General features: G+C 42.2%; 1 protein-coding gene across 28 annotated transcripts in view; it reads right to left on the bottom strand.

Moving 5' to 3' along the window:
- Positions 1 to 203: 203 nt before the first annotated feature.
- Positions 204 to 15,414, bottom strand: part of FOXP1 (forkhead box P1) — a 364,496-nt gene continuing 349,285 nt past the window's right edge. For all 28 annotated transcript variants that reach the window (XM_072044462.1, XM_072044450.1, XM_072044454.1 and 25 more), the window contains 3 exons: positions 14,587 to 14,656; positions 10,877 to 11,043; positions 204 to 5,016 (listed from right to left, as the gene is read on the bottom strand). In XM_072044462.1, coding sequence (XP_071900563.1) covers positions 4,872 to 5,016; positions 10,877 to 11,043; positions 14,587 to 14,656 — 382 coding nt within the window. In that variant the 3' untranslated portion in view covers positions 204 to 4,871. The remainder of the gene's footprint in view (positions 5,017 to 10,876; positions 11,044 to 14,586; positions 14,657 to 15,414) is intronic.

The raw sequence follows: 15,414 nt of genomic DNA, 5'->3' as shown, positions 1-15,414 counted from the left end.
CTGCAGCTGGAATCTCGTGATTTGATGCGTGTGGGGAGACCCACCGAGAGCGATGAGACTGTCCATGAAGTGCTGGGACATGGGTGAGATGCAACCAAGTGCTCCGCAGGATCTGTGCTGGGGCCCAGGGCCGCAGAGGATGTGACATGGGAGTCATCGGGAGGGGAGAAACAAAACAAAAACTTAGGACATGGCAACTTGCATTACCAGTGTGAACAACCAGCATTTTTATTGCATTTGAGAATGCTATAATGTCAGTAATTAGTACTGACTACACAACATTTTTTATTGTCTGTATCAACAGACATGGAATGATGGAATTACAGTTGATGTAAGGAATGAGTTTCTTTTATGCCTTATCAAAAAAAAAAAAAAAAAATCTTGTTACTGGCAGCACATACACACAAAGCACCATGCTAACAGTCTGGACTGTACCATTTTCATCAAGGCTTATGGGTAGAAGATAGTTTGTTACCTGTTCTGGGTCCATTAAAATGCAGTCATTACTGCAAATTCACCTCGCAAGACTAGAATACTAAATGACTTCTGAAACATCTAAAAACTCAATCTGAGTTCATTAACCAAAGGTACCAAAGGATTTCAAAAGAGTTTTTTTTTCCATGCTATAATGAACGTGACATTATTGGCAATCTGAAAACTACAATAGTTCAAAATTATTTTTAAAAACTTTATATATATATATTTATGTATGTATATATATAAAATATCTAATGATCTGCAATATTTGTAGAATCAGAATCCCTGCCCCAGTCTCTTTCTGAAGTCAGGGCTCCAGAAGAGGGGAATTACAGGAATCGTGGCTGGACTCTTGCGAGTGAGAATCAAAAAAGGTCATATTTTGTGGTCACTTACTCTACATAAGCCTTGATTTTTCATTTCACTTCTAGCTGAATGCAGAAACCTAACAGGTTTTACATTTACAAACTCTTTTTTTTTTTTTTGTGGACAAGGAAGGCTTTGACTCTCATTCCTGACAGCGATTTACCTGATACATGGTACTACTTTCATAATGTACGCTTTTCTTTGAGAAAAAAAACATGTAACAAATTGTCTTTACATCTTGGCACCTTGTAAAGTTTTTTTTTTTTTTTTATACAAAAGTTCAATAGTTTGACACTCCCCCATTATTAATCACTACTTCACTGATAAACTTTGAAAGTGTGACCCTGGAACTCATCATGCAAAATATTTACTGCAGCAGGAGAAAAACATTTTTTTTTAAATGACTTTTTTTTTTTTCCTTTCAAATATATGAACTTTGTTTAAGACAGCCAGAAAAGGCAGTGGTAAGATAACAGAAGGGGTGGGAAAGTATCAAAAAAAACAGCTTAAACACAAAAACTGTACAAAAATGCTTCGATCAATGATAACAGGAGAAAAAAAAAATCTGTCAACTATGTTACAATTTAAAAGCTGAAAAAAAAGTCAGGGATTTTCTCCCACATGTCAGCAAATGTCATCCAATATTCTTAAAGCAAGGATAACTAAATAAAATACATGTGCAGCGTATTCTGCAATTCCATTACATACAGTAGTTTTTTTTTTTTCAAAGCTATTTTTTTAGTATAGTTAATATAAAGCAGTTGCACAAAAAGCAAAAGGTGTTTTGACAAACAGGTCTGCATTTATTCCTTTTGAGGAATGATATCTAAAAAAAGGACCTTTCCACCTTTTCCTCCCTCCCCACCCTCCCCCCAAAAGACAAAGGCTCACACAGACACAGTGGGATATATATGTACAACATAATAAACCCCTCCCTAAAGAAGCAACCGTATATCCAAAGGGATACAGAATCAGAATTGTAAAAATCATAGTGAAGTTTGCTTGATGTAAAGCCTGAGATTTTCAGTTGGTTCTTCTGCAAGGCTGCGACACCTGCCAGATATGTTAAAATCTAATTTTTTATTTCTTTTTCTCTTTTTTTATTTTTTTTCATTTTTGCTACAGTCTTTAGACTAAGCATGCAAGACATACAACTAAGTGCAACTGAGTGAAATGTATTTTTTATTTACTCATTCCCTAACAGTTTGGACTGAGGTATGCGTACTAACAGTTTCTCATGCTGTTATCTTTACTCATGTCTAGCTACACATGCTGAGAATGAACTAATCTACCAGATTTTTATCCCCCTTCTGAATACCGAACTAACCAGCAAACCACTCAGTTTAGAAGTACAGGGCTCAATTCTCATGATCCCCATCTGGCTACCGCCGGCACGTCACGAAGCTGCCTGGATATAATTTAAAAAAAAAAAAATGTTTCAAATGACCACAGACTGCCCTTTTTTTTTTTCCTTTTCTCTTCTTCTTCTTTTTTTTTTTTTGAAACAGAATGCAGAGTTGAATTTTATAAAAGTAACTGCCAATAAAATTGCTTGTACCAAAGCTTATGAGTGGACAGGAGTGTTATTTCCTTATGAAAAATGCTGACCAAAAACTAAACAAAACTGAGTAAATTTGCCAAGATCAAACAAAATCAAAGCAGTCATCCTAGCACAATCCCAAAACAGAAGTGGCACACAATCTGTAGAACCAAAGACCAATTTTTTTTTCTTTTACTTCTAGAAATACTATTGTGTGGTCCAGTTACGTTGCGGGAGCCTTTCTGTTCTCTTCTGTGTCTTATTAAACTGTCTCCTTTATCTGATACCCTAATTTTCTGCAAAATAGCTGCGTCTTTGCTTTCTCAGCTCCCATCTCTAGCTCCCCTAGTAACACTGTTTCCTAGTTTTAGCCTCAAAAGCTCTCCTGATTCCTCTTTACAGAATTTCATTTTGGTCACTGTAAAGAGCTACAAATAAAAAGTAGCAACTTTGGTTCAGACATCTACTTGGCCTTCTAAATTTTCTAGAATAAAGGAGCAGTTTCCCTCTCAGGTTAGCAATAGCCCACATCTTGTCATTTCCCTCTAAATTCTTCAACCTCCTTTGATCAACAATAAGAGGATATTTGGCTTCACAAGATAAAGCATATAACAGAGAACATAATTTACCTTTGTGTAATATCTTTGGTAATTTTAGGAAAAAAAAAGGTACAAAGAAGAATATAAATTAAGCTCTGAAAGGCTTTTTGAAATAATAAAAAAGCTACAGTCCTACATAAATAAATGAGTGACGGAAAAGTGGTTGCAGAATGAAAATATTTAGGTGTTTGGTGACCAAGGTTTACTGACCTATAGCAACAAATTTTGTATGTCATGTTTGCTTTGAAGAGCGTTGCCAGTTTTGCCTAACAAGCCCCCGTGCGAATTCTCTCCTATATTTCCCGTTTCCTACGGTGCGGTTTTGATACTGGCTGGTGTAATATTGCATAACAATCTTAACTGCAGTACTGGATTTGCACAGCTGAAATTAACACTTTAGCATTAGTGGGTCTCTGTCCTTATTAACTCCCATAACAAGTTCAATCTGAAATCTAATTTGTATTCAAACAGATTAATGCCACCAAGCAATCCTGAACTGATGTTTAACCGTGAAACATCACCACGTACAATAACAATTTAATGAAGTCATCTTTCCAACCACTATTTGCAAATGCAAATGCAAAAAGAAAAAAAAAAAAAAAAAGTAATAATAAATGTATAGGTGCCCATCTCGGTAATCTTAGATATTCCAGAAAGATTTGTTGACCCATTAAAACTCACGTTAAACAACCGAGAACCTGCCACTGTACTATTCATTCTCTAATGTAAGTGAATTCTGTTGGTGCTGCATACGTTTTTCTTTGTGCTGTTCAATTTTGTGGCATTTGCTAATATTCACCATTGCTGCCAAAAAAAAAATTACCAAAAAACCAAACCCAAAAAAAAATACTGCTTTGTGGAATGAATCTGTGTTGCTTCCTACAGTGTTTCTATGTTCATCTGTCATTCATTCTCATTCTTGCAGTACTTCGTTTCTCTCTCTCCGTTGGACAACCCTTCCACATGTATAGTGCAGCATTTGGGACCTTTTCAAAAAACAACAAAAAAGAGACACCGAAATGGAATGTTTTCCATAGCTAAAGAAAACATGGTGGCATCTGAAGGAAACTGGAATGAATGACAGAAAAAACTACAAACAATTCAATGACATTCAGCTTCGTATAATAAAAACACCTATTAACATTCATCACAAAGTACAGAAAACGTTGAAGCCTCCGAGAGGCCCTGGGCCCAGATGAGGCCTGAGGTCAGAACTTAAAATGGTAGAGGAGAAGTGGGGCGGGGGAATAAAAGCAATACATTAAAAAGTTTGGGATAATTTTTTCTTTTAACCCCTCCCCGATATACACACTCACACACACACACACACACACATATCCACACACGTGCACACACAGGCCTTCCCCATCCCAAATGGAAGCAAAAAAAAAAAAAAAAAAAAACCAAAAAAACAACACAAATGGAGTAAAGGCAGTGATAATCAACATGCAGTACTGTGCAAATATGTTGTCCATTGGAATCCTTAAAATCTGGGCAAAGACTTGATCTGCAGTTCAGGTGTACATGCTCAGTTTGATGTCCTCAAGTGTCCAAAATTGGCAGGACCTGCAGTCCACAGTTGGCTGCTAAATGTTAAGTGAATCAGTTTAGCAAATTTACAACACTGATGTTGACTGTAAGAGAGGAAAATCCCAAGTACCAAACAAGTCCATCCAATGCACAGAGTACAAATTCCTTTTTTCAACAAAAAGTAGAAAAATCAAAAATACTCCCAAATGGGATACTTGATGGCACTAAGAGTTAACATATTTCATAGTTGTCAAAGTGGACTGAGAATCCTCCAGACTGTACAATAATGGAGAGATTTCACAGCTAAGTTTGACGTGTTCTTCCAATCTTCATTCTCAGGATAATGATGTCAGACATACTCATTCTATGTCCTCATTTACAGGTTCATCTTCATAATCTCTGTCGTGATCGAAATCTGGACTGTGGTTGGCTGTTGTCACTAAGGATAGCGGGCCTTCATTTTCATCTGGATCTAATGGTTCTTCTTTGACATGCACGGGGTGCCTGCGAAAATGAAAACAGGGTCAATCAGCAAGCTGCTCGTTAAGAAACGGTTTTGACAGCTCGGGCAGTTTGGGGAGAACCGTGGGGTGGTTTGGGCGTCAGGATCTGGTGTGCCAGGCGCCGGAGCTCCAGACACCAAGGAGCAGCCCCAAAAGGTGGGCACCGGGCACGCGAAGCCTTCGCCGGGGAGGCAGCGCTCAACCGCCTGGCTTCCCCAGGAAAAGATTCTGGGAGGAGCACCTCGATGGGGCTTCCGCCTCGGGATGGAAGAGAAAACGCTCTCAGCTGACATATTAAGTTGATTAATACAATCTTTGGATAAATAAGCGGAATAAGCAGCCGAAAAGCAGCGCGGCGGTTTGTCAGCCCGCCGAGCCGGCGGAGGCTGGGCTAATCACCGCGCCGTGTGTGCGGCGTCTCTCGTTAACATGCAGAACCTGTGAGACAACTCTCCAGAGGACGACCCCAAGTGAGGTTCTATCATTAATCAACTTCAAGCAAACACAGCAAAGAGACACCATGATACATGCTTTAAACTCCAAATTAATGCATATTTTTACAAACTGTCAATAAGGGAAGAAAAGCCCTGCCAGGAAACACAAACAGAGAGGAAAAGGCTCGCTCAACACAACAATATGATAAGAAAGCACAGTCCTAACGAGAATAATAACGCTGTCAGCTGTAAACAAGGCAGAACATGATCCCCAGCTCATGGTGGGCACAAGGATGTACTAAAGAGATGAGATCTGCCAAATTTCTCATTATGGCATAGCACATGAATAACCCGCAGGGGAACGGGGCTTGGTCATTCAAAACGGGTACGATAACAATTGAAAAATGTTGTTCGTAAATCATATTTACAACAAATCCTATACAAATACAAATTACCTTTTCTTTTTTTGTTCGGCAGCTTTTGAAATGTAAAATAGCCATGTGAGTCAATAGTGTCTTGTTGGTGGGACTTTATAGGAAAGTAGAATTTTATTGACATTACCAAGTATTAATAATGCGACACAGCAATGGAGACCCTGTTTGCTTCCTAAATAATTGATGTTGTAGGCAATCCCTTAAAATAAAGTGTTAATGAGTTCAAGTCCCACTCTGTCTCTCATTGAGTAGATATCCACCTCCTAGAGTCTTGTTTTTTCTCCACGCGAGCTGATTTAACCCTTTCACGTAGGCTACTTGGAAACGTAATCCGAAGTGCCAGCATTCCTTGCAAGAACTTTTTCTCCCCTTGCACAGCTTTGCTTTAAAGCGAATGATTTAAAATAGCTGTATTCTATAATACATTTTGCACAGAGAGGAACAACAATACTTTTTGTACTCTGTTGCACCGACAGACAGGCAGAATAAATCACTGAGCAGGGAAAAGGCAGCCCTGCCTGCTCCAAGAGACCAGGGTGAACCAGCCGTACGCTGGTACCGCGCACAGAGCCGCATCGCCCCCTGTTCATTCATTTCAGCCTGAACCCGGCTCAGTTTGGGAAGCACCTAAGTTGCTGACTACACACATCTCTAATGTGAGCTGCAAATGCCTTTCAAGTCCCTGCATATTTCAGCTTCTTGAGTTGTGAAGTGCTAGATCAATACTTCGGCATTATCTGCACCTTCCTGCCCGTCCAAACAAGGCAGGGTGGGGAGAAGTGCTGCTGCTGCCGAGCAGTACCCGCACACACACACACACCTCTTCCCTTCAAATTTACAAATACGTGTCCCATCAAAACATGTCTGGATCAAAGAGGTTCCTCTGCACATTGAATTATTTTAGCTGCACATCATTAAAGGCAGAAGAAGCATCCCTAAAACCAACACACCCATCCCCTGTCCCTGGGGAGGGACATGCTGATGAACTGGGAGGACTGGTGCCAAAGGGAAATATCCTTCCCCTGCCCCAAAGTGCTCCGTGCAGGACAAGATCCAAGTATCAGGGGTTCAGAACTAACCAACCCCTTCAGCACATGGAACAGCCCGCTGGATGAAGCCCGCACGCCGCTGGGCATGTGCTGAGTGTCTTGGCGGCTTGTGGCCCGAGCGAACACGAAACCGTGCTGATTAGTTGCAACTAGAAAAACTTACATTATGAATAGGCTGTGGGGCCCTCACTTGGGAGAAAACGTGAAATGAAAAACAGAAGAAAAAGGGGCAAAGAGTGACTGCACACACAGACTGGTAAAGTGTGTGCTACGCAGCCTTTATGGCTGGGATCCCTTTTTCCTGCTGTTCGAATTTAGAAGTCTTGCTTGTTGCCTTTTTGGTTTTGATGTTGCTGCCAGGCTTATTTTTACTTTTTAATTATTATTTTTGGAAATGCAGATGGAACATTTTCAAAGGTAAGAGGAGAACGTGCTTCGCACAACGAAGAGGTGGCACCGGCACGTGGAAGGGAATTTCTTCACGCAGGGACCACGTCGCAGTCTCCCACCACATCCTTGCACCGCTTCGTGGGCAGGAACGAATGGGTGCCAGCAGATAAGGGAGGTACCCGCTGTGCTCACAACAACCCGAAATTCTGTGAAAGCTCCTTCAAAGGGCTCTGAACCTTTCCAAAGCAAACCCTGACCACCTTCTGGTTTTGTTATGAAAGCAGGTGAAACCAGGTGGTTTTAAGTGAGTTTCTCTTTGAGGTTTGGTTCGGTTCCCAGAAGTTGAAGCAAAACTTAAGGAGCGAAAAGCAAAGCAAGCATCAACTTACGTGGCTCAGCCCTGAGCGAGACATCACCGGGGAGGGCCACAAAGGCAAGGGGAGGCACAGCCACACCGCCCTCTGCCCAGAGCTCACGTGTTGGACAGGCATCAGACAGCGAGCTTGGCAAAAACTCCATCCCCCAAATTAGGAGGGTTATATCTGGGTAATGCAACCCCCCGGGGAGGGATTTGCATGGAAAACAAAAATAATTCATCTCCTTGCATACTCTGTCAGTCATAACCACAAAGCGGCACGTGAGGAGGAAGCCGTACTGAATTAGGGATTTTACTCAAACATTTCAGAGCAACTGGCAACATTCGGTTTAAATAAGCTCAAAGGCAAGGGGAGGCTTTTCTATCTCTCAAGTAAGTCTGAATCTCTGTTTTCCATCTCCCATAGAGGGGAGGAAAACCCATCGTATCTGAACTACGGAAAAGGTAACTGCTGGTCTAAGTGAAAAAAAGAAATAAAAGGGGGAAAAAAAGAAAGAAAGGAAAAAAAAAAAAAGGTTTCCTATTTCTTTTTTGTAGGAGCAGAATTTCAGCCTGTTCCTTTTAAGTAGATGCTTAAGACTCCAGAAGGGGTTAACAATAAATAACCTTGCTGAACACAGATTCCCCTTCTTTTCACATCTGAGTAATTCTTTTGTTTGTCCACTCTGGGAACAGAGGAGTTTTTAATAAAGCTGACTGTTGTTTAAAGCCACTGAGTTCTGGTGGTGCACACAGCATGGAGTAGTTTGCTTTGTGGCTACCTTTGGAGCATATCAGGATGAAAGTGTTATGTCCCCAAGCTGTAATTATGCGACTACTTTCTAGTGTTTCAAAAGGAGGGAGAGGAAAAAAAAAATAAAAACGAAAAAAAAAACCCTAGCCGAGGTTCAATGTGTCATAAAAAGGAAACGAATGAGCGGTAATAAGACTTCAGCTAAAGTGTTAGACTTCTTAGCTGTCATGTTAACAAGGTCTTCTAAACCTTACAATAAAGTTTAAAGCTTGATTTATTTTAATATACTGAAATTGTTTAAAAATAATTTGCATTATGACAAGGAAATCTGTTCTGAGAAAAAAATTGGAAATGTCGGTAACGAAGCCTGCTCAGTGAAAAGCAGAGGTTGCACAGCGTCTGCAAAACTGCTCTTGACTCGTGATTTTATTTACTAAACAGGGCAAACCCGGTGACGTCTGAATGGTGCTCTGGCTTTAGATCCCTTCCAACTACTTAGAAAGACCATTTTGATGGGGAAGCTCAGAGGCTGGTATTGGAACATCACCTAGCCACATTTTACTTAAGCAAAAAGAAATGTTCAGCGGAGAACACATATATTATCAATTCTGAGAAAATGAAAACACTCAGGAAACAATCATTTCCATATTACAACAGAAAATTGGATTTTCTGGTGAATAATGAAAATGAAGCATCCCTCCCCCTGTCCTTCTCTCTCTCCAGTATTTGTTCTGTGCCCCTCAACTTGGTATCAATGTGCTAAGAGAAGATTATTAAGTGCAACAAAGGCCACGACTGTGCACAATTCTGGAAAATGTCCTAGCCTGTTTCAACTCAGTTATTTTTCTCCCCTCACAGTCTCTTCAAAGACAGTGAAACCTTAGGTGAAATGAGAAGTGCACGAACTACGCTAGCCTTGAACTTGCAAAAAATAATTACTTGGATTAACGCAACATCATAAATGTTCGTCCTCGTCTGTTAGGCCAGGAGAAACCCTTGGGAGAAGTCTCCTTTCTGGAGAAAACCCACGTCCCTCCACTCCAGCCCTGCGTGGTCACGGGCAGAGGATAACAAATTGTGACTGAAACTGCCTGAAGATGAATCCGTTTGTGATAGATGGAAAGTGTGTCATGTAATGCTACTTTGGGAGAGATAATTAATACTGCACAAACAACCACTGGAAAAGCTAAACACATTATTTGAATGTTTTGAAGTAAATGGTAAAAGACAATGTTTAAATTAATTATTAATTAAAAATGAATGTTGCCATCTTTAAAGATTTTTTTTTCAAAGCACATTGTGCGCTGATTTAAAATGCTGCGATATCAAAGTACCCAGAGCTTCAGATTCCTTCGTGCCCCCTCCCCTCTGACAACACATTATGCAGGTGGGAAACTTTTTTGCCATTAAATGCTAATTAGTTTCACAACTAATTACTACAGTGGTATTAGGTTAATGTTTTTCTACTTTTTGATTTAGACTTACTTTTGTAAATCCCTTATTCAAATTACTTTGAAGTGAAAGACTACAAATTAGTTCTCTTTTTAATGCGTAATGTGAGCCGTGGCGAGCCAGCCAGTGATTTTAGAGCCATGCTAATAACACCGGCAGCATGGCAGCGCTGCTCGCACACGCGTTCACTTGCACAGGTCGTCGACCACTCCGGATAGTTTTTAAAATTTGAGAACTACAAGACTTACAAACTCCGGCTTCCTCGCCAGCTGCCAATTATCCGGTATGCAATTTGAGGGGAGGGGGGAATTTACAGCTTTGCAAACTCGCTCCGTCACCCCATAAATACTGAACACACCCATAGGGGCATCACACCCTTCCTGCCTTACCCTTTCCTCTGCGAGCTGGCTGCCCTGGTGCCATTCATGTTGAGCAGGGACAGCAATCCCCCATTACTTCATGCGGTTATATATGCACTCATTATACTGCCGTCTGTTGCTATAATGCTCCTATTAATTTTCTTTTTGATATTTTAAGAGCAATCTATAAATCATGCAGACCTTCACATGTGCCATCATTAATGCTTAGCAAGGCCGCTGTGCATCGAGGGTTTTTTCAAACCCGCCCATTTCCCAGTTCTGCCCCACTGGGCGCGCTTGTCGCTTGGTACAGAGGGGAGAGAAACACCAAAAAATGCAGTTGCCTCAGAGTTTTGCAACCCTGCAGCCCAAGGTTTAAAGAAGAGTTAAAAATGAGTTAAAAATTTTACAGCCCCGTGTGCTTGTCAGACTGGATCGAGCTGATTCCTTCATGTGAGTAAGGTGGTAAGAGGCCCTTTTATGTCCTCAGCTGCCCAAGCAGGTCCCCAAACGGAGATCTCCGCTTGTGCTGCTCACTCCAAGAACCTCAGAACCAAAGTGCGAAGAGCTCCGAAGCCAGAGCCCAGCAGGCCAAGGACGCCCAGCTGAGCGCACGCATCTCTGCCATACTTACATTGCTTGCATAGGGGAACGTCCTGGACTACTGTCACTCCCATTACTGTTCGTATGCTCCATTGCACCATTAAGCTCTTCCCTCATCGCGTTGGCTAAATTGCCCAGAGTGGGATTTCCCATGGAAGCAGTAGTGTATAGAGGTATACTGTTCTCAGCCATTGAAGCCTGCCAAGGACACAAACAAACATATGAAGAGCCATGACTAACGTTTTTATACATTGCACAACACGCTCATTTATTCCAAAACATTCTCCACATTTACATTATTTGCAATTGCTGTTTTTTTTTAAATATTGTGCTTTCTGATAGGTATTACCCTGATTCCACCAAGGGAAATTTAACGTAATTTACATCTGGGTTTATGCATTCAGAGCTGCACTGGCTTGTGAGCGAAAACGGAGCTTTCCATTCCCTGTTTGGAATTACACCTCCTGGAAAAAATAAAACGTGCCTTTCCTATTCTCGTTTTGCAAAATTGTGTTTGGGGCTTTGGGTTTTTTTTTGTGGCTTAGGCTTGGTTTTTGGTTTTGTTTTTAACGAAAGGTTAATGAGAAAAAAATTACTCGCTCGGCTGCTAACTCCCTCCTAGCAGAGCGAACAGGCACACAGCGGGATGGCGACGTTCCTGAGCTTTGTTTTTCTCATGACATGAGTATGAAGCTGTGGTTCGTGCACGCTGGATTTCTCGGAGCTGCAGTGACACACCTGAGAGCGGAGCCACTCCATGTGAAATTCGCAGCCCTGTCTTGTCACCGGAAACCGAAAATCTGACGAATTCTAACAAATCCTCCCCCCGTCACTTTTTAAGCATCAGCAACTCAGCTCTTCTCTAACAGCTCTGACCATTTTATTGAGATTTGCCATTGTTCTGGAGATCCACCACGCAGAGGCACGCCGCGGTTAACTTTCTAAATGGAAATCTTTGTACAAAGAGAATGAACTGCTAAATATTTCCCTTCTGATTCCCACCGCTCTGCCTGCTAATATTTACTGTATGTCAGGATTAGCTCATGTTGACGGCACGGGCCCGTGCCTGGCGAGGTGGGAGCGCAGAAGCCCCGAGCCTCCGAGGAGCCCGGCGCTTGGCGGGGACTGCTGCTCAGGGAGGGAGGTCGGGCTTTGCAGGGCCGTCGCGCCGAGGGACTCGGAGGACATTTAACCATTTCACCCATCTGAGCCGGATCCAGCTGACATCATCGGCAGCTTTCCGAGCCGCGGCAGCGCCGGAGAGCCCCAGATGCTGGCTCGGCAGCGCTCGACCTGCGCTGGGGGGAGGTCAGGCGGCTGCCGAGCCAAAAACTCCATCTGAGTCTGGGGCTGCATGATGCAACCTGCCCATGGGAGGGGAATTCATGCAAACGCGCTCCCCACCGAACGCTCTCATCCGCTCCTAATTCGTGGGACAAAACTCCGTGCTCGTTGCCATCTGAGCCAGCAGAGCTGTTCCCAGGCAAGCGGAGCCAGAGACGAGGGCTGGGAGGGGGGACGGCCAGCCCTGCCAGCAGCATCTTCAGGAGCATGGCCCCTTTTATTCTTCCTTACGGTGACCTCTCCATGTGCAGCCCTATGTGTCACACATGATTACAAAAGCTATTCTAACGGGGAGGATTATTTTTATCTTCTTGATTCAACAACCGGCAAACTCATTGTGATTAGGGGATGCAAAGAATGGTTCACATTTCCTGCACTTGGCAAAATAATGACTCAAGTTCTTCACCCATAGTGATAACTTGTAATTGCAGTAAAGCAATTTCTTGGGGGAGAGGTGGGACACGAGGAGTAGCTGCTATGAAGATAATAATAGTGGTGGTGGTGGTGGGAGGGGGTTGGGAGCACGAAAGCCCCCGGCGACCTGCTGGGAAAAGACAGTGCTGGTGAGAGCTGGAGTGCCCCTACCTTCCCCACACACAGCAGGGAGAGAGCTGCTGCTCCCTGGCCACGAGGGAAAACAGATGGAGGAGGCATCGGAAGGGTCTGGGAGAAGAAGAGGGGAGGCACGGGGAAAAGAAAAAACATATGGGGAAGCTGACTGCACGAGGGAGGTCAGCGTGCCAGCGCTGCCTTGTGCTGCCCACGCCAAACAGCTTCGCCCAAGCTGTCCTGCACCATGAGCACCTGGAAATCTGGCCTCTGAATCTAACCTCAGGAACAGGAACCTGCTTGGTTTATTTTAAACCCAATGGAGGACCTGTCTCAGTGCAATAAACATCATGTTTATCACCCCAGTTTATTACAGGGGGTACAAAAACTGTAGCAACTCTGGCCCAGGCTCTTCTCTCCACGAAGTGAGTTCCTCCAGTGCTACGTGAGGCCACGGGCATGTGCCACTTCCAGGGAAAGTGGGGAAGGGAAGCGGTTTGGAGGTTATCACAAAAGACAAGAATGGATGGAGATGACGACAACGACACGTGTTTCAGAAATAAAACACGAACAGTTCCGTATGATAAGCATATTAATTGAAATTAGTCACATAGTTAACAATGTGAAGAAATGCAGGATCATTTCATTTTTGCCTTTCAGCCTCATGAATGTAAAATGTGCTTGTAATCTTAATACTATTCAAGAGACAAAGCAGTCTTTAAAAATCACACTTCACAAGACTCAAGGGAAAATAAGTTACTAATGAATGGTATTTACAGTTGCTTCATTTAAACATGCTTTCATTTGCTTTTCAGAAGTTACTGCATAAACTCAAATAATTAGGAGAAATGCAGAACATCACTTTTCTCCTAATAATCTGCTTCTTGGCTGAGAAAAGAGAAGTCTGGTAAACCTTCCACAAAATGTGGTTGCCCAGCAAACATCCATGGCCATCAGTGAGCTTCTGGAGAAGCAACCCTCAACAAATGACCAGGGTGCAACCACGTGAGGTGCTGCCCCAGGCTGAATTTGCACGGTAGGGCACAGGCTTGGACCCAAGCACAAAACACCCAACAAACAAAAACCACCCTGCAAATCCAGGGCACAGTAATGCATTTGCGTCTTTGGTTCGTTTAGTGAACACTGACTTCACCTGATGTTTTTGAGACAGACTCAGGAATTTGTAGGGATGGAAAAAAATGTGAACCTGATGTGCAGCACATGAAAAACGTCTGGAGAAGCACACACTTCCACACTGCAAGTTATTAATTGTGCACCAACTCTTTGTGCGTTTCTATGTTGTGAAAAACAGAATTTTTGTCTTACAGTTACAGGAGTTTAAACCAATAAAAATTCCCATTTTTTTCCATAGGAATTGCGACGTTTGTTTTTCAACAACAATGGGAAGATATGCAAAAATAGCCCTTAAAAGAAAAGGGGGAAAAATGATCTGCTTTCTCTTTAAAACCATGAACAATAGAAGGTCACGTGGCGCAGTATCCTATCATTCAGCACATTAATAGCTGTGCTAGAGTAATTACACTTGTGGTATTTTTGCCTCAAGTGAAATTCTGAAATAAGAGGATGGAAATTATGATACTGCTGATAAATATTAATAAGTGAACTTTTAATTTTTTTGCCACAATATTCAAAATGCTAAGCATCTAGCTAATGCTGAAGCAGCCTGATATGTGTTTGCCTCCAGGGACTATGATGCTTTATGCACTTAAGAAAAAAGTTTAACGGAATTAAAATTTAATATCTAATTAGAGCAAGGCTAATATATTTTGAAATGAGTGGGGAAGACACACGCCTCTGTTGCATATTTGCTACAGTTATTAATCTTACCTGTAAAGCAGCATTGAGAGGTGTGCAGTAGGTGTGGCTGGTCTGTATGTTTTTAATAAGAGAAGGGTTACTGCATAAGAAAAACATAAAAAAGAGAGTTAAATGCAACCAACCCCTGCACGAGCGCGTCAAGCATGTAATGCTTCCTCCCACACCAGAAAACTAGAGCTCAGATTGTTTTTCCACACAAATTCTCTTTTGTTTCTCTTTTTCTTTAAATCTGAGTTGATTTTTTTTTCCTACGGTTATCATATTTGTCTTTACTTAGTAAGAAATATCATTATCTCTTGACGTTACCTCGCCATGTGTTCTACTACCCTGCGTTAGTAGCACATCTTGGCATCTCTGCTCATTTTAGCTGTGTTCAGGAGAAATTTTCCAATATTCGTCGTGTCTAGGAGCCAGTTACCATGTAAAGGTCCATCGTAAGGAGGCTATGATCAAAAGCATCACGGGATATTTTAAATACTGCATAAGGCAAATTATTCTCGAAGCTGCTGGCAGCAGAATTGCTCGCAACTGAGCAGCAGGACCAAGAGAGAGGTCTTGAGCCGTATTATTTCCTCCCAGGGAAAGGGCAGGTGGCCCTGACTGGGGACTGCCCATGCCATCACCCATTAGTTTACATCTTAAAGTTTACATACGGGGACGGATTTGAGGAAAATATATGCAAAGCTCATCCACTCTCTCTTTATTGGGCATCAACAAATCACTGGTCCCCACTGGAGGAAAAGAAAAATCATCAAATACAAACTAGATGAGCTTTTTTTTTTTTTTTTTTCATGTGGGAATAAATCATGGTGTGAAGAGTCTTAACTGAGCCTGTCC

This window comes from Anas platyrhynchos, chromosome 13, assembly GCF_047663525.1.
Source record: "Anas platyrhynchos isolate ZD024472 breed Pekin duck chromosome 13, IASCAAS_PekinDuck_T2T, whole genome shotgun sequence".
NCBI classification, from domain to species: Eukaryota; Metazoa; Chordata; class Aves; order Anseriformes; family Anatidae; genus Anas; species Anas platyrhynchos.
Note: the sequence above shows the minus strand (reverse complement) of the source record. Positions and strands in the feature narration are given on the sequence as shown.